The sequence below is a fragment of the Nerophis lumbriciformis genome, linkage group LG32 (genome assembly GCF_033978685.3).
Source record: "Nerophis lumbriciformis linkage group LG32, RoL_Nlum_v2.1, whole genome shotgun sequence".
In the NCBI taxonomy this organism is placed as follows: Eukaryota; Metazoa; Chordata; class Actinopteri; order Syngnathiformes; family Syngnathidae; genus Nerophis; species Nerophis lumbriciformis.
In genome coordinates this window covers 24,929,306-24,948,955 of record NC_084579.2, presented here as the reverse complement: position 1 = coordinate 24,948,955, position 19,650 = coordinate 24,929,306, and the positions used below count along the sequence as shown (strand labels likewise).

The 19,650-nt window shown below is 42.4% G+C and overlaps 1 protein-coding gene across 1 annotated transcript in view; it reads right to left on the bottom strand.

The window, feature by feature from the left end:
• Positions 1–7,075, bottom strand: part of LOC133574884 (matrix metalloproteinase-17-like) — a 178,215-nt gene extending 171,140 nt beyond the window's left edge. The window contains exon 1 of the mRNA XM_061927220.2: positions 6,677–7,075. Coding sequence (XP_061783204.1) covers positions 6,677–6,820 — 144 coding nt within the window. The 5' untranslated portion in view covers positions 6,821–7,075. The remainder of the gene's footprint in view (positions 1–6,676) is intronic.
• Positions 7,076–19,650: the final 12,575 nt, after the last annotated feature.

The window sequence follows — 19,650 nt, the reverse complement described above, 5'->3', positions numbered from 1 at the left end:
AGAATTAAGCCGGATTTTAGGTTAGTTACCTGTCTTTGGAATTGCAATGTGTGGGAAAAAGCGGAATAATTGTCAGCTCCTGATTAAACAATCAAATGGAACCGCTCCCCTCAGCTAATAATAGTCATCTCGAACTGCATTTCTTAGAATCTTAATCATCATTATCAAGTATTAGGGCAATGTTACACACCGAGTGCAAGCAGGAGCAGGCATGTTAATAATTAAGATAACAGCAAAGCTAGCCAGAAAATACAGAAGAAATAAGTGCTTCGTAAAGTTTAAGAAGAGTAGATAGAACCATGGTACAGCAGAATGTAAGCAGCTATTAACAGTAAATGAACATTTAGATTAATAAGAGTCTAGAGAGAGGATACTATGACAACAACTGTTGGTGTGTCAGCATTGTCACGATTAGTACACGATACCTAAGAGGGAGGATTGATCCATAAATTGTCCGTGTCAACACCATTGGTGTAGTTTTTTAAATATTTACAAATTCAGAGAATGAGTCATTGGGATGAGGTGGCGACTTGCCCAGGGTGTACCCCGCCTACTGCCCGAATGCAGCTGACCGCGACCCCGAAAGGGACAAGCGGTAGGAAATGGATGGATGGAGTCACTGGACACAGGAGGACTTTAAGGGGAAAATTATTCTAATGACTAATAGGTAGTATTTTATGAATGGCTTTTTTATGCCGGATATTGAGGAGCCGTTCCTTTCAAAGAAGAACAAGTTAAAATATTGTGCTGATATTGTTAAACGGTCAATGGCACTCACAATAAATACATTGAACACTTTACAGTTCAAGAAGTCATATTATATATTTTTACCTACATTTAAAACACTTCCTTGTGGTCTACATAACATGTAATGGAGGATATTTGGTCAAAATGTTGCATTGATTATGTTTTACAGACCATCTTCAAGCTGCTTTCTGACCATCTCTTCAGTATGCAGTTTTGTGGGCTGTCTTATTTATGTGCCTCCACTTCGACTATGTCTTCTACCCGTCAATCATGTTTTAGTTTGTATCGCTTCCAAATCGAGTCTACTGACAGATATAAGTTAGAACTATATGCTACTTTGTATTAGAAATGACAACAGCTGTGGATGCATGTGCATGTACGAGCTAGTCTTCTCCACAACAAGAGGATGAAAAAAAGGAACTTATTGACTTCTATTTTGGACTACAATGGCGGATTCGTGCAAACCTCTACCATATATGGAGATATCTGCTGTCAAATGTTGGAAAAACATACCCTAAATCAGGAACCAATAGGTAAGCGAAATTGGTTTTGCGTAATAGGTCCCCTTTAAGACATATATTCAGTTCAGTTCAGTTTATTTCGAACATGCATAAAATACAATTACAATGTATTGCATCACATATTTCCAATTGTTTCATTACAGCATGTCCGAAAAAGAGTAGGTAGAAGCAGAGCTTATTCAATCCTACCCCTTATCATATCAAAGCAGTTTTATGCTGAAGGTCTTTAGTGTTGTACGTGCATACAAAGGTTTTAAATTAGATTTTCCTCTAAGGTTATATTTCTCCTTTTTTGTTGAGAAGAATTGTTGAACATTCTAGGTAGAAGGTTATAGTTTGCTTTGTACATAATTTTAGCTGTTTTCAAATGCACTTAAGTCGTTGAATTTAAATATTTTTGATTCAATAAATAAAGGTTTGTATGTTCTCTATATGCAAAACTATGTATTATTTTAATTGATCTTTTTTGTAACACCGTTAGTGAATTAAGCGCACATTTGTAGTTGTTTCCCCATATTTCTACACAATAACTCAGATATGGTAACACTGGCGAGCAGTAGAGATATGATCGGTAACATTATTGGTATCGGCCGATTTGCTGGGTTTGATTACAGTTACCAAAGGTTAGGAAGCCTTGGTTTATGCCACATTTACCTAACTCAGGGGTCGGCAAGACAAAACGATGAAAGAGAAAAATACAAAAAACAAATCTGTCTGGAGCCGCAAAAAAAAACGTATATAAGTGTTATAATGAAGGCAACATATGATGTAAGTGTTTATATTAGCTGTAATAGCCTACTATCAAAATGACTATGTGTCGCAGGCTGAAGCAAATCTTCGTTGACAGAAATGTTGAAATTTAATATTTATTCTACACATTTTTACAACATTAGAAACTATTAGTAAATCAGAGGCTACTCAGCAGGTGAGATAACTCCTGGAAATTACTGGCTTTTAATGGCCAAAGGCCAAAGTGCACCTTTGTGCATTTACGCATAGAATAAAACTTTTGGTGGACAAAATGAGACAAAAAGGAGTGGAAGATTTTACATGTAAACAAACCGTTGCATCACAGTGCACACTATGGTGAGTTGAAGAACAACCGAAATTAGTAGGACAAAACAATGTTCACCAAATACTCTCATCAGTGAATAGGGATGGACAGATTCACCGATTCGCACCGGTGGTTCGAATCAAACACTTGCTATGCGACTGCACCGATACATTCCATCATGCATCGATAAACAACAGGGGCAAGTGTGTGATGCATCGGCTCTTGCCTCTCTGTATCGACTAAATTCATGCGTTCGATCGATATTAATATGTTCTAAATGTTCCTGCTCAGCCCATTGTCACTTGTTGTAGAAACTTGTTTTATACAATCTCGGTTGTTTATTTTTCACGCAAGATTTATGGAGGTCTGCGGTGAGATCTGACTGGCAGCCCTGACTCTGTCCTATTTCCGGGGCGGGCACATAAGGAAACTCACTTCCGGGAAGGAGAACAGTGCACGCGACATGGATGACAGTGATGAGATAGTCCATGCTCCCAAACACTTGCATAAATCGAACGTATGGAAATACTTCAGGTTTTATAAGAAAGATGGTAAGAATGATGAGACCACATGCAATATGTAAAGAATGCCATGCTGCTATCAAATACGTGAGTAGCACGACAAACCTGGCTACACACATGAAGAGACGTAGAGTATTGTTGTTTGCAGAAACTTTCTGCCAAAAGTACTTTATATTTCTACTTTTATCAGAAACTTGTATTTTTTGTTATTTATTTCTTATACAAACAAATTACAGTTATTTACACTCAGTACTTGGTCAACTAACATAAATGTATGTTATATCAGTGTAACAGACACTATTTTTCTTTGCATAACAGTCATGATTGTTTGCACTGAGCATGCATATTGCTCATACTGGAGTGGCGAGTGCCCTCTACAATTGTAAAGTTATGTTTTGTCAAAACAAAATGGGTTAACATAATAAGCAGAGAGGAGTGCTTAATGATAAAATGTAATTTCATTTTCAAATAGTGAATTGACATTTTTAATTATGCTCATTGGTTTGCTCCACACAAAAAAAACTGTGAAATGCAACCTTCAAGTTCAAACAGAGAGTAAGGCAGAGTTAAAGGCCTACTAAAATGCGATTTTCTTATTTAAACGGGGATAGCAGGTCCATTGCCTTGCCTGTACCGGAAGTAGCAGACGAGTAGCGTGACGTCACAGGTTGTGGAGCTCCTCACATCCGCACATTGTTTACAATCATGGCCACCAGCAGCGAGAGCGATTCGGACCGAGAAAGCGACGATTTCCCGATTAATTTGAGCGAGGATGAAAGATCTGTGGATGAGGAAAGTGAGAGTGAAGGACTAGAGGGCAGTGGGAGCGATTCAGATAGGGAAGATGCTGTGAGAGGCGGGTGGGACCTGATATTCAGCTGGGAATGACTAAAACAGTAAATAAACAAAAGACATATATATACTCTATTAGCCACAACACAACCAGACTTATATTTAATATGTCACAAATTAATCTCGCATAACAAACACCTCCCCCCTCCCGTCCATATAACCCGCCAATACAACTCAAACACCTGCACAACACACTCAATCCCACAGCCCAAAGTACCGTTCACCTCCCCAAAGTTCATACAGCACATATATTTCCCCAAAGTCCCCAAAGTTACGTACGTAACATGCACATAGCGGCACGCACGTACGGGCAAGCCATCAAATGTTTGGAAGCCGCAGCTGCATGCGTACTCACGGTACCGTGTCTGCGTATCCAACTCAAAGTCCTCCTGGTAAGAGTCTCTGTTGTCCCAGTTCTCCACAGGCCAATGGTAAAGCTTGACTGTCATCTTTCGGGAATGTGTTTGTGTTGCTGAAGTCGGCCGCAATACACCACTTCCCTCCTACAGCTTTCTTCTTTGCTGTCTCCATTGTTCAATGAACAAATTGCAAAAGATTCACCAACACAGATGTCCAGAATACTGTGGAATTTTGCGATGAAAACAGACGACTTAATAGCTGGCCACCATGCTGTCCCAAAACGTCCTCTACAATCCGTGATGTCACGCGCTGACGTCATCATACCGAGACGTTTTCAGCAGGATATTTTGCGCGAAATTTAAAATTGCACTTTAGTAAGCTAACCCGGCCGTATTGGCATGTGTTGCAATGCTAAGATTTCATCATTGATATATAAACTATCAGACTGCGTGGTCGGTAGTAGTGGGTTTCAGTAGGCCTTTAAGCTTCTGAGGCAAGAGACTGGATGTAGACGTAAACATTTCTGAATCGAATGATACGGCATAATAAAACAACTAATCGAACTGAACCCCTTTGTAAGGTCTTTGTTGTATCGTTATGAAATCATTTTTAATCGCATCGTATCGAGAATAGGAGTGAATCGTATCGAGAATAGGACTGAATCGCATTGCATTGTATCGTTACTGTATCGTATCGGTGACCATGTATCGAGATGCGTATCGAATCGGTTTCTGGGGTGAAGATGTCCATCCCTATCAGTGACGCATACACACAAACATATTCAACAGTGGGCTTTCTAACAACTGGGAAGGTTTGTGTCATGTTTGTCCTCAAACAAAAAAAACATACCGTATTTTCCGCACTATAAGGCGCACCTAAAAACCACAAATGTTCTCAAAAGCTGACAGTGCGCCTTATAACCCGGTGCGCTTTATTACGATTCATTTTCATAAAGTTTCGATCTCGCAACTTCGGTAAACAGCCGCCATCTTTTTTCCCGGTAGAACAGGAAGCGCTTCTTCTTCTACGCAAGCAACCGCCAAGGAAAGCATCCGCCCCCATAGAACAGGAAGCGCTTCTTCTTCTACCCGCCCCCGGAAGAAGAAGAAAAAACGCGCGGATATCACCGTACGTTTCATTTCCTGTTTACATCTGTAAAGACCACAAAATGGCTCCTACTAAGCGATCCGGTTCATAAAAAGACGCAATCTCTCCATCCGCACACGGATTACTACCGTATTTCACAGCAACTGAACCGCACTGTGGAACGGGAGCACGTACGGTGAATATTCGCACCACAGGGAATGAGAAGTCATCCTTCACTGTGGTTCTAGCTTGCCATGCTAACTTCCACCCATGGTGATATTCAAAAGGAAGACCTTGCCAAAAGAGACCTTTCCAGCCGGCGTCATCATAAAAGCTAACTCGAAGGGATGGATGGATGAAGAAAAGATGAGCGAGTGGTTAAGGGAAGTTTACGCGAAGAGGCCGGGTGGCTTTTTTCACACAGCTCCGAAGGCGAACACACCTTCACTAAGACGGGCAGACAGCCTCGGACGACATACGCCAACATCTGCCAGTGGATCGTAAATGCCTGGGCAGATATTTCGGTCACAACTGTGGTCCGAGCTTTCCGGAAGGCAGGATTCACAGAACAACAGCGACACTGACTCCCGATGACTTCGACGAGACGGAACCGGCCATTTTGGATACCACGCTTGCGCAACTTTTCAATTCGGACACCGAAGACGAAGAATTCGAAGGATTTACGAATGAAGAATAACTTCAGAAGGTGAGCGCTATGTTTATTTTGTGTGTTGTGACATTAACGTTCGAGCAACATTATGTTACTATTGCTCTACACCATTTTGAATTTTACTATGTTTGTGATTGCACATTTGCGTACATTTTGGGACAGAGTTGTTAGAACGCTGGTTTTCAATATATTATTAAAGTTTGACTGAACGCAGCGTTTTTTTGACATTCACTTTAGCGCAGCGTAGGCGCGGCTTATAGTCCGGGGCGGCTTATTGGTGGACAAAATTATGAAATATGTAATTCATAGAAGGTGCGGCTAATAATCCGGTGCGCCTTATAGTGCGGAAAATACGGTACTAAAAAAAAAAAATTCTCCCCATATTTTTCCACTTTTAATCCTTTTTTAAAAATGCTCCAGGGAGCCATAGGACGGCACTAAAAAGCCGCGGGTTGCTGTCCCCCGACCTAACTGAATGAGGTATGTGGCTGACTTCTGTGTGTTTGCCACACTGACAGAAAGTGTGCCATGACAGATTTCAGAAGCATGACTGAGATGACATATCCTATAAGCTCTTATTGTCTCGGTCTGCCACCATGCTGGAAGTGAGCCTCATTCTCTATTCAGCAGAGGATTCACAGCAAAGGCAAGAACACATTTTTTGTGTATTTACTGCACAGCCCATCTTATTTACTGCACAGCCTCCATCACTGCATTAGAGTTGGCCGTGGAGCTCTCATGTGTCCTCCCATCAGATCTCAGCTGCTTAACATTCACGGCAACATTTGCATCTACCCCCCCCCCCATCAATGTCAACCCACTTGTGGTTTGATGTCAAACTTCTAAACAAATGGAGGCAACTTACCACCCCCGTGTCCTCTGGTTCGGTTGGAGCGGCTCCGCTCAGAGGCAGCAGCCACAGAACGAGCAGCATCTCGGCAAATATAATCCTAATTCGCGTGGAAGGAATCGGAACCGGACTGGTCCCGATGGACTCGAACAGTAGCATCCACGGGACGGCGGGGCGTCGGTGTGCCAAAAAAAAACACAAAAAAGAAACAGTCTAGTCTACCTCACAGTGGAGCGCAGAGACATAAAACACATTAAAAACCGGTGGCCGAGGAAGTTTGTTAAGACGTGAGAGTGCCGGTGTGGAGTCCATAAAATGTCGGTGTTATGTCCTCGCAGCAAGTGGCGTGGGCTTCCTTGCTTCCTTTCTTCCTTCCTTCCTCCTCCCGAGTGAGAAATGGAAGCAGCTGCGTCGGCTTTTTGTCCCCACGAGCACGCGCCTCACTCACCCGAGTGGACTGAGAGTCGACATAGGAGTGCTAGAGGGGGTGTGGGGAGGGCGCGTGTGTAATTTGAGATTGGCGTGAGTAAAAACAAAAATAAATACTTTAAAACTGTGACAGTCTGTGTTTCTAATCTAGACATCTAGGGCCTGATGTACTAGGAGCCAAATAACGTGCGCTAAACAGCATGGGCAAACTATAAAATTGAGTGTACTATTAGTGGGCAATTAAAAAAGTAGTGCAGACCGCCCTATTTAAAAAGGAACTGCACTCTTTTTGGAATTGTGCCTATCATAAACAATCCTTATTTCAGACAAGCACATATATGTTTTTCATTTTTCTGCATTCTAGATAGTACAAACCCCGTTTCCATATGAGTTGGGAAATTGTGTTAGATGTAAATATAAGCGGAATACAATGATTTGCAAATAATTTTCAACCCATATTCAGTTGAATATGCTACAAAGACAACATATTTGATGTTCAAACTGATAAACATTTTTTTTTTGTGCAAATAATCATTAACTTTAGAATTTGGTGCCAGCAACACATGACAAAGAAGTTGGGAAAGGTGGCAATAAATACTGATAAAGTTGAGGAATGCTCATCAAACACTTATTTGGAACATCCCACAGGTGAACAGGAAAATTGGGAACAGGTGGGTGCCATGATTGGGTATAAAAGTAGATTCCATGAAATGCTCAGTCATTCACAAACAAGGATGGGGCGAGGGTCACCACTTTGTCAACAAATGCGTGAGCAAATTGTTGAACAGTTTAAGAAAAACCTTTCTCAACCAGCTATTGCAAAGAATTTAGGGATTGAACAGGCAAATTGGGAACAGGTGGGTGCCATGATTGGGTATAAAAGTAGATTCCATGAAATGCTCAGTCATTCACAAACAAGGATGGGGCGAGGGTCACCATTTTGTCAACAAATGTGTGAGCAAATTGTTGAACAGTTTAAGAAAAACCTTTCTCAACCAGCTATTGCAAAGAATTTAGGGATTTCACCATCTACGGTCCGTAATATCATCAAAGGGTTCAGAGAATCTGGAGAAATCACTGCACGTTAGCAGCTAAGCCCGTGACCTTCGATCCCTCAGGCTTACTGCATCAACAAGCGACATCAGTGTGTAAAGGATATCACCACAAGGGCTCAGGAACACTTCAGAAAACCCCTGTCAGTAACTACAGTTGGTCGCTACATCTGTAAGTGCAAGTTAAAACTCTTCTATGCAAGGCGAAAACCGTTTATCAACAACACCCAGAAACGCCGTCGGCTTCGCTGGGCCTGAGCTCATCTAAGATGGACTGATACAAAGTGGAAAAGTGTTCTGTGGTCTGACGAGTCCACATTTCAAATTGTTTTTGGAAACTGTGGACGTTGTGTCCTCCGGACCAAAGAGGAAAATAACCATCCAGATTGTTATAGGCGCAAAGTTGAAAAGCCAGCATCTGTGATGGTATGGGGGTGTATTAGTGCCCAAGACATGGGTAACTTACACATCTGTGAAGGCGCCATTAATGCTGAAAGGTACATACAGGTTTTGGCGCAACATATGTTGCCATCCAAGCAACGTTACCATGGACGCCCCTGCTTATTTCAGCAAGACAATGCCAAGCCACGTGTTACATCAACGTGGCTTCATAGTAAAAGAGTGCGGGTACTAGACTGGCCTGCCTGTAGTCCAGACCTGTCTCCCATTGAAAATGTGTGGCGCATTACCGTATTTTCCGCACTATAAGGCGCACCGGATTATTAGCCGCACCTTCTATGAATTACATATTTCATAATTTTGTCCACCAATAAGCCGCCCCGGACTAAAAGCCGCGCCTACGCTGCGCTAAAGTGAATGTCAAAGAAACGCTGCGCTAAAGTGAATGTCAAAAAAACAGTCAGATAGTTCAGTCAAACTTTAATAATATATTGAAAACCAGCGTTCTAACAACTCTGTCCCAAAATGTACGCAAATGTGCAATCACAAACATAGTAAAATTCTAAATGGTGTAGAGCAATAAATAGCAACATAATGTTGCTCGAACGTTAATGTCACAACACACAAAATAAACATAGCGCTCACCTTCTGAAGTTATTCTTCATTCGTAAATCCTTCGAATTCTTCGTCTTCGGTGTCCGAATTGAAAAGTTGCGCAAGCGTGGGATCCAAAAATGGCCGGTTCCGTCTCGTAGAAGTCATCGGGAGTCAGTGTCGCTGTTGTTGTGCAGCAGTTCTGTGAATCCTGCCTTCCGGAAAGCTCGGACCACAGTTGTGACCGAAACTATCTGCCCAGGCATTTACGATCCACTGGCAGATGTTGGCGTATGTCGACCGGCGCTATCTGCCCGTCTTAGTGAAGGTGTGTTCGCCTTCGGAGCTGTGTGAAAAAAGCCACCCGGCCTCTTCGCGTAAACTTCCCTTAACCACTCGCTCATCTTTTCTTCATCCATCCATCCCTTCGAGTTAGCTTTTATGATGACGCCGGCTGGAAAGGTCTCTTTTGGATGGGTGGAAGTTAGCATGGCAAGCTAGAACCACAGTGAAGGATGACTCCTCATTCCCTGTGGTGCGAATATTCACCGTACGTGCTCCCGTTCCACAGTGCAGTTCACAGGAATATCAGTTGCTGTGAAATACGGTAGTAATCCGTGTGCGGATGGAGAGATTGCGTCTTTTTATGATCCGGATCCTTGTCGCGTAGTAGGAGCCATTTTGTGGTCTTTACAGATGTAAACAGGAAATGAAACGTACGGTGATATCCGCGCGTTTTTTCTTCTTCTTCCGGGGGCGGGTGAAGCGCTTCCTGTTCTATGGGGGCGGGTGCTTTCCTTGGCGGTTGCTTGCGTAGAAGAAGAAGCGCTTCCTGTTCTACCGGGAAAAAAGATGGCGGCTGTTTACCGAAGTTGCGAGACCGAAACTTTATGAAAATGAATCGTAATAAAGCGCACCGGGTTATTAGGCGCACTGTCAGCTTTTGAGAAAAATTGTGGTTTTTAGGTGCGCCTTATAGTGCGGAAAATACGGTACTCAAGTCAGAAACTTGTATGCAAGTTGAAAAAGTCTCTTTATGGATTGAAACAATCAGGTCGGAACTGGAACGCAATGTTACACACATATTTAGTACAAACACATTGACATTAAATATCATTTCATACGTCACAATGTCATTAATGGAAGGGTTATTTTGGAGTACTGCCCTACTGAGCAAATGGTTGCAGACATTTTTACTAAGCCAGCTATAAGACAAAAGCTGAGAAAATTTTCTCAGTGCATGTTTGGTATCCAAGAATAGAAAAAAAGTGTTAATGCACTATTTAGAAGGTACACACTTTTTACAAGTGTAGGAGTTTTTGTTTTTGTTGTTCTCAGGTAACAGTGAGCTAAGAACGAGTGGGGGTGTTGGGCGTTCTATTTTTATTGTGCCCTTACTCACTGTATAGTTTTCTTTTCTTTGTGTACTGTTGATGCGGAAGCGGATGTGACGTTGCCAAAACGTGCGACGTCATCACGGTATTGTTGTGGGTGCGCACTTCTCTCTCTTGGCGCGATATACATGAAGAAAGGTCTGTTTTGTATGAAGAATAAATATGCCTCGGCTACGTGGCTGAAGAGAAGACGCTGAGTTGGCTCTCTGTTTACTGTCCCGACGCATACAAACGTTGCACTCTGTTTATTAACCTCTTAACAGGTTATGGGCCCAGGAAAGGAGGTAAACGAGCGCCACATCTCGGAAGAAGTATGCGACGTATCACGTGTTTAAAAAGAAGAACGGCGGCAAATTAGCGACCAGGACTACAGTCGCACCGCAACTGCTGTTTGACGGAAATTAAGATAAGTACGACCTTTGGGAGACAAGATTCCTAGGTTGCTTACATACTTTTAGGTTAAAAGAGACCATTTTGCATGAACCCACCGGGGCGAATCAAGAGTAATTAACCGAGTACAGACGAAAGAATGAAGACTGTTACGCCGAACTTATCAAACTGATTGATGACAAAAGCCTGTCTTTAATTAGATAAGCGTTAAAAATACTCAGAGAGCATTACAATGGAAAGAGTAAGCCACGCATTATAAACCTGTATACAATGCTAACCAAGTTACGCATGGCGGACACAGAGAGTGTTACGGACTATATAATACGTGCAGAGAATGTTAACACATCGCTGAAAAATGCTGGTGAAACTCTGAGTAATGGACTTTTAGTAGCAATGGTTCTGGGTGGGCTGCCAGACTCATTCAAGCCACTCCCTGTGTATGTCAAACAAAATGAGGACAATGTCACATTTGCTGATTTCAAGAGGAGACTACGTTTCTATGAGGAATCAAAGAAGATGAAAGAAGATGGCGGCGCAGACAACGTCATGAAGACATTCACAAAACAAAACTGGAGTTCCAAAACGTCATCTAGAAAAGAAGAAGACGACAGAAAAGAAGGCAAAATACATACTGGCAGAAAAGAAGACATCACCTGCTACAGGTGCGGACTTAAAGGACATTGGGCAAGGACATACTGTAGTAAAGTGTGGTGTGGCCACTGCAGAAATAACACACACAAATAAACCCTGTGCAAGAAGAAGAAGCCTGGACAAGATGGAGTGAGAAAAGTCACGGAGCAACACGGTGACAACGAAGACCATCTCTTTCAAGCTAAAGACGGAGGTCCACCGAAAGTCAAAATGAGAGGCATCATGTTTGACGCGGGCGCGACGTCCCACATCTTCAACGACATCACAAAGTTTAAGAGCTTCAACGAATCGTTCAAGGCTGAAAAACATTCGGTGGAGTTAGCTGATGGAACAGAGTGCAGCGGAATAGGGACGGCGACCATCCATCTCCTAGACAACACGGGACGACAAAACAGAGCACAGCTACGGAATGCTCTGTACATGCCATCCTATCCCCATGACATCTTCTCAGTGGCAAGAGCCACACAAAGTGGCGCCACAATCACCTTCAAGAAAGGGGACAGTCACATGGACACAAAGAGCGGCGACAGGTTTGAAATACATAAAAGTGAAAATGTGTATTACTTACTAACAGTTGAATAGTATGTTGACCAATGCAAAGTGTGTTATGATGTGCAAATTTGGCACGAGATTTTGGCTCATTGTAACTGAGGATGTACAAAAACTACAAAATGTAATGAAAGGCATGGAGATTAAGGGAAATACAAACTCCATTTCCATATGAGTTGGGAAATTGTGTTAGATGTAAATATAAACGTAATACAATGATTTGCAAATCATTTTCAACCCATATTGAGTTGAATATGCTACAAAGACAACATATTTCATGTTCAAACTGATAAAAACAATTTTTTTTTGCAAATAATCATTAACTTTAGAATTTGGTGCCAGCAACACGTGACAAAAAAGTTGGGAAAGGTGGCAATAAATACTGATAAAGTTGAGGAATGCTCATCAAACACTTATTTGGAACATCCCACAGGTGAACAGGCAAATTGGGAACAGGTGGGTGCCATGATTGGGTATAAAAGTAGATTCCATGAAATGCTCAGTCATTCACAAACAAGGATGGGGCGAGGGTCACCACTTTGTCAACAAATGCGTGAGCAAATTGTTGAACAGTTTAAGAAAAACCTTTCTCAACCAGCTATTGCAAAGAATTTAGGGATTGAACAGGCAAATTGGGAACAGGTGGGTGCCATGATTGGGTATAAAAGTAGATTCCATGAAATGCTCAGTCATTCACAAACAAGGATGGGGCGACGGTCACCATTTTGTCAACAAATGTGTGAGCAAATTGTTGAACAGTTTAAGAAAAACCTTTCTCAACCAGCTATTGCAAAGAATTTAGGGATTTCACCATCTACGGTCCGTAATATCATCAAAGGGTTCAGAGAATCTGGAGAAATCACTGCACGTTAGCAGCTAAGCCCGTGACCTTCGATCCCTCAGGCTTACTGCATCAACAAGCGACATCAGTGTGTAAAGGATATCACCACAAGGGCTCAGGAACACTTCAGAAAACCCCTGTCAGTAACTACAGTTGGTCGCTACATCTGTAAGTGCAAGTTAAAACTCTTCTATGCAAGGCGAAAACCGTTTATCAACAACACCCAGAAACGCCGTCGGCTTCGCTGGGCCTGAGCTCATCTAAGATGGACTGATACAAAGTGGAAAAGTGTTCTGTGGTCTGACGAGTCCACATTTCAAATTGTTTTTGAAAACTGAACGTTGTGTCCTCCGGACAAAAGAGGAAAAGAACCATCCGGATTGTTATAAGCGCAAAGTTGAAAAGCCAGCATCTGTGATGGTATGGGGGTGTATTAGTGCCCAAGGCATGGGTAACTTACACATCTGTGAAGGCGCCATTAATGCTGAAAGGTACATACAGCTTTTGGAGCAACATATGTTGCCATCCAAGCAACATTACCATGGACGCCCCTGTTTATTTTAACAAGACAATGCCAAGCCACGTGTTACATCAACGTGGCTTCATAGTAAAAGAGTGCGGGTGCTAGACTGGCCTGCCTGTAGTTCAGACCTGTCTCCCATTGAAAATGTGTGGCGCATTATGAAGCCTAAAATACCACAACGGAGACCCCCGGACTGTTGAGACGGCGTGGCGCAGTGGAAGAGTGGCCGTGCGCAACCCGGGGGTCCCTGGTTCAATCCCCACCTAGTGCCAACCTCGTTATGTCCGTTGTGTCCTGAGCAAGACACTTCACCCTTGCTCCTGATGGGTGCTGGTTAGCGCCTTGCATGGCAGCTCCCTCCATCAGTGTGTGAATGTGTGTGTGAATGGGTAAATGTGGAAGTAGTGTCAAAGCGCTTTGAGTACCTTGAAGGTAGAAAAGCGCTATACAAGTGCAACCCATTGAACAACTTAAGCTGTACATCAAGCAAGAATGGGAAAGAATTCCAACTGTGAAGCTTAAAAAATGTGTCTCCTCAGTTCCCAAACATTTACTGAGTGTTGTTAAAAGGAAAGGCCATGTAACACAGTGGTGAACATGCCCTTTCCCAACTACTTTGGCACGTGTTGCAGCCATGAAATTCTAAGTTAATTATTATTTGCAAAAAAAAAAAAAAAAGTTTATGAGTTTGAACATCAAATATGTTGTCTTTGTAGTGCATTCAATTGAATATGTGTTGAAAATGATTTGCCAATCATTGTATTCCGTTTATATTTACATCTAACACAATTTCCCAACTCATATGGAAACGGGGTTTGTACTTCCCAACCAGAGAAACTGTGTGAAGTGTGCACACAAGGAAAATTTACACAAACTAGGAACAGGGAGCCAGATTCAGAAACAGAACGTGTGTCAGATCAAAGTGTTGACAGTGGTGTTTCTGAGACTTTGCCCGTACAGACTGAACGTGCCCAGCCAGGCAAAGTCACCGAAGTGGCAACCATGAGAAACCCACCAAGAGTTAAGAGGAGACCAGCTCACCTAGAAGAGTATGAGATCGATGACACGGAGGACAAGCTGCAAACATGCATGGACTCTTGTTACAGAGTGGTATGTGATATTCCTCAAACCTACCAGGAAGCCATCACCTCACCTGACTCCAAGCAGTGGAAAGATGCTATGGATGAGGAGATGCAGTCACTGACAGAGAACGAGACATTTACTCTCACCCACTCACCAGCAGGCAAGCGAGCGGTGGGAGGCCGATGGGTGTATGCATTCAAAAGTGATGTTAACAGACATGACAAAACAAAAACAAGTGTTAATGCACTATTTAGAAGGTACACACTTTTCAAAAGTGTACGAGTTTTAGTTTTTGTTGTTCTCAGGTAACAGTGAGCTAAGAACGCGTGGGGGTGTTGAGTGTTCTATTTTTATTGCACCCTTACTCACTGTATAGTTTTCTTTTATTTGTGTATTGTTGATGCGGAAGCGGATGTGACATTGCCAAAACGTGCAACGTCATCATGGTGTTATTGTGGGTGCGCACTTCTCTCTCTTGGCACGATATACATGAAGAAAGGTCTGTTTTGTATGAAGAATAAATATGCCTCGTCTACGTGGCTGAAGAGAAGACGCTGAGTTGGCTCTCTATTTTTGTGTTTTGCTCATTTTGAGCATATGTCGGCGCATTAATTAAAAAAAACGCATCACAATGTTCACTTTTTCCTTCGACAACATCACTGATTATTGCTCATTGCAGACTTCATGAGAACCAACACATATAATAAATCATCACTTACTGTACAATATCTGCTGTCATTGGGATGCTGACTGTTAGGATGTTCATATATTCCTGTTTAGATTAAGAAAGATGTATAATCCTCGCGAAGAAAAAAGGGGAGTGAAACCAAGCGTCTTTCCGTGTCTTTCTCGCCATTACCGGGTCTAAATTGGATGTCAAAGTTGACCAACTTGTCGGATTATGTCCTCATCCTTCTGCTGTCCAGGTGAGAGGCATTATTTATGATCCAGAATAAACTTTCACAAGCTCCGAGGCGAGAACGCAGCTCACCAACCGATGACGTCAACAAAGCAGCAACAAGCTGAAAAATAGTTTGTCTGCCTTAACGCTTATAAGAACAATATTGTCAATACTTGTTTAAAATATAGGTCACAAAATGTAAATTGAGTATTCTTGGTGCTTTTTGGATGGTTATTTAGCCTTTATGGGCGGAATAGAGGACCTTCTATTAACTCCATTGTAATCAGCCTTTTATTTACGTTTATTTATGAGATAGAATGCATTAAAAAAATACATTTGTCTTTTAGTTTTTCATAATGATTGTGAACGATAAATTCCCCAAAAAGTGCATTTCCCCTTTAAATGAGGATTTTGCGTGTACAGTGGAACCACGATTTAGGAACCTAATCGGAACTTGAACGGGCTTCGTAAATAGAAAAGCTTGTATACTGAAATGGTAAATAGTCTGTATTCATATAGTGCTTTACTATATCTGGAATTAGATGTAAAATTCCAAATAGTTAGTAATACTGTTAACATTTTTAATTACAGAAAAAAATTAACCGCTAACATTTTTTGTAAAATATGCAATTTTATTGGCATTATAGGTCATTAAGCATCTGTCATGTTTCCATCTTCCGCAGTAAGAAAGGTGTAGAAGTGTCTGCATTTAGACGCAGAGATGTGTGTGCAGCTTTACGGCTGAAAGGCACCGGATTGGTGGAAAATTGACATCCTATAAATATTCATCTTTACACTCGTCCAGAGATTTAGCGTTCATATTTAGATTTAGATTTAAGATTTAGGCTTAGATTTAACATTTAAGTTTGGATTTAAGATTTAGGTTTAGATTTAACATTCAGGTTTAGATTTAACATATAGGTTTAGACTTAGACTTAAAATAAATGTATTGATCTACAAGTGAAATTGTTCAAATTGTTTAGATTTAACATGTATATTTATATTTAAGATTTAGGTTTAGATTTAACATTAAGATATTATATTTTGAGTGAACATTTAATTTAAACTTAAAGTACCAGTAGAGTTGAAAAACAAGTGGACTTTATATGCTTAATTGTGTTTCATTGTATCTATCAAACCATATCCAATTGTATTTACAAACCGTAAAGTATGTGAAAACACTGTTAAAACATTACAAAATGCGACAAATTCAGTCAGCCATTTTGAATATTTCTCTCCGAATATCTTCAGCTATTTCCGAAAAATGACATCACTGGAGTAACGCTTCTGCACTCCGAACATATTATCAGATCAGTCATACTGGAAATATGCAAAACTTATAAAGAGATGTGCTGTTAATCATTGACAATCCTTATGTAAGACAAGAACACAAATGCTTGGATTTTTTTATGCATTCAAAATCGTAAATATATAGCTAATTATTGAGTCAACAGATCGAGAGTCCTCTGTTGCGTCCATTATAGCATCTAAAAAACATCCAGAAACCGCCAACAATATACCATCTACATGTCGTGACCTGAAAACGAACCAATTATAAGTGATATTGTTATTATAAGCACTGACGCAGACAAACTAATTTAGCGGTGCATTGATAGTAGCTTACGCTGCTATTGTTGACACACCGAGCCAACGACTGCTTCTGCTTCGTCTCAAACTTGGTAAAAGTTCATTCTAGATTATAATTCATGCAGCTCTCACCTGGTAGTAGACAAATGTGGCCATGGTCCGACAGGCTGGTTGACTTTCACATCCCCGCGAGATAGCGAAAAAGACCCCAAAAGACGCTTCCTGCATGAACTGTGAGGATTGCGACTAATTATTCATCTAAAAGCGATTTTGTGAGCGTCCCGTCGGTCGACATCCCAGCGAGAATGGAAATATTACAGTGTTTGTTTTATTCTGGTTTGAAATGGTTAGTTTATATGTTTAGCACCTAGCAATGTTGTGTATGCCATAATGTCACTATAAAGCTGTATCTGCCAGGTAGCAGTTGGCTTGTAAAAGTTATTGTTCATCCTCTTTGTGTTCGTGCTCAAAAATATATGGTTCTGGATCATATTTTTTCCCAAAGTAATTGTTGTCGGCTCTCACAAAGTCTGCTTGATTTGCAATGTTAATGATGGGGAAGGGCTCTGTTACTCTTGCTATGTCAGGCGATCACGCGACTGGCCTCCTCATTATCTCTCAAAATGGGTCAGGAATCTCCGTGAGATTGATACTATTTTGATCATATCTTTTTATTTGCAAACTTTGGATGTCTTCAAGCATCATAAATCAGATATATGTCATAATAGCTTCAATATACCTGTAGAAGCAACTTGTTTTTCCATTCTATTGGTACTTTAATTGTGATGACATTTTGCTAAATCTGAGAAAAGTGAGTTAAATCTGAGAAATAAATCTGCTAGAAAAGTGTGAATGCCCTTTTACATTCGGCACACCATATTAGAAAACATGGCAGTAACTACACGTACCTTGCTCCGGAGAATTTCCCTCCAAGTAAACGGAGCAGGTCGCTTCATTTCCATGGTGTCACCACCTGCTGCCACCTTGTGGTTTGTATTCAGTTTTCCTTTGTTGGTGCAGTTGACCTTGTTGACCTTCACTTCATTTCTCCTTCCCCTTAGAGTTCCTGTGTTCCCATTGTGGGCGGAGTTGTGAGACGTGCACAGCTGCTCCCAATTTAATGATATTTAAGCAGCACCTTGGCAGCTGGATGGCACTTGGTGATTCCATTCCTCGGCTCTCCACTTCTGACGACTTCCATGCTTCGAGTTTCTTGCTGCTTGTTATCCTGGCCACTCCCGGTGCCATCCAGCTTGGTGTCTACGTCGGCGGTAGCACGTCTTGCAACTCCGACCCAAGTTTGTTCTATTTTATATATTAGTTTTTGTTTTCTCCACGGTGCCCATTTTGAGTTCTCCTTTTTGCACCGTCGCTTTTTGTTCCCTCCTGTGAGGAGCACCTTTTTGTGAGTACGCAACTCTAGTAAAGAACCGTTCAACTCACCTTTTGTCTGCATCTTTGGGTTCCTCTCAAACTGTATTATACAGAGCTGTGACAGAATCACCAAGTCATTATGGAACCCGCAGACGAAGATCCTGTTCGACGGGCTCTCAGGGCTCATGGCCAGCAAATAAGCCATCATGAACAGAGTTTGGCTAACCTGACAACACTAGTGCAAGAAATGCACACCCGCATGTTTGTCCCTCACCCGCTCCCAGGCTCGGAGGTAACTCAACCTGCAGCTGGAAACTCTGGTTCCTTCGACGCCTCGACATCGGGTTTTTCTACCCGAGAACCCAGCATACCACACCCACCCAGGTATGAGGGGGACTTTGGACAATGCAGACTTTTTTTATACCAATGCTCCTTAGTATTTGCACAGCAGCCTCACTCGTACTCAACAGACTCCGCCCGTGTGGCATATATACTCAGTCTACTGGCTGGAAGAGCAGCACGCTGGGCTATGGAGATATGTGAGAGCAAGCCAGAACTTCGTTCCAGTCTATCCCTGTTTTCTGCTGAGCTGCGCAGCATTTTTGATCACCCTGTGAGGGAACGAGAGGCAGGCAGTCGCCTCCTCGCTACTCGCCAGTGGTCCTCCTCTACAGCCGACCACTCAATATCCTTCAGGATCCTGGCAGCGGAGAGTGGCTGGGGGGAGAGAGCATTGCGGGGAATATTCCTGGCTAGCCTTATCCCCCGCATCCAAGACGAGCTGGCTGCCCGTGACGAAACCCAGACCCTAGAGGAGCTCATTTCGCTCTCCATCCGATTGGACAACCGCCTACGAGAGCGACACGCTCAGAAGGGGAGGGATCCTCCGTCCACCAGATGGCAGTCACCTACCAGGTCTCCACATTTACCGTCCAAGCCTCAGGGAGGGTCGCTTCCGCCTTCTGACTGCAGTGCCCCGGAGGAGGGGCTAGAGGGGGCGATACCCATGCAGCTGGGTGGCAGCCGCCTGTCATCAGCGGAGAGGATTCGTCGGCTGAGGTTGCGGTTATGCCTGTACTGTGAAGCTGCGGACCACGTCGTTGTTCGTTGTCCTGCGCGCCCTACTAGGGGCCGTCCTGCTTCCACCGGAGATCTTCCTCGGCCAAGATTACCACCTTCGCCGACTGCCCCGGCAGCAACATCTGCATCTTCTCCGCTGGTG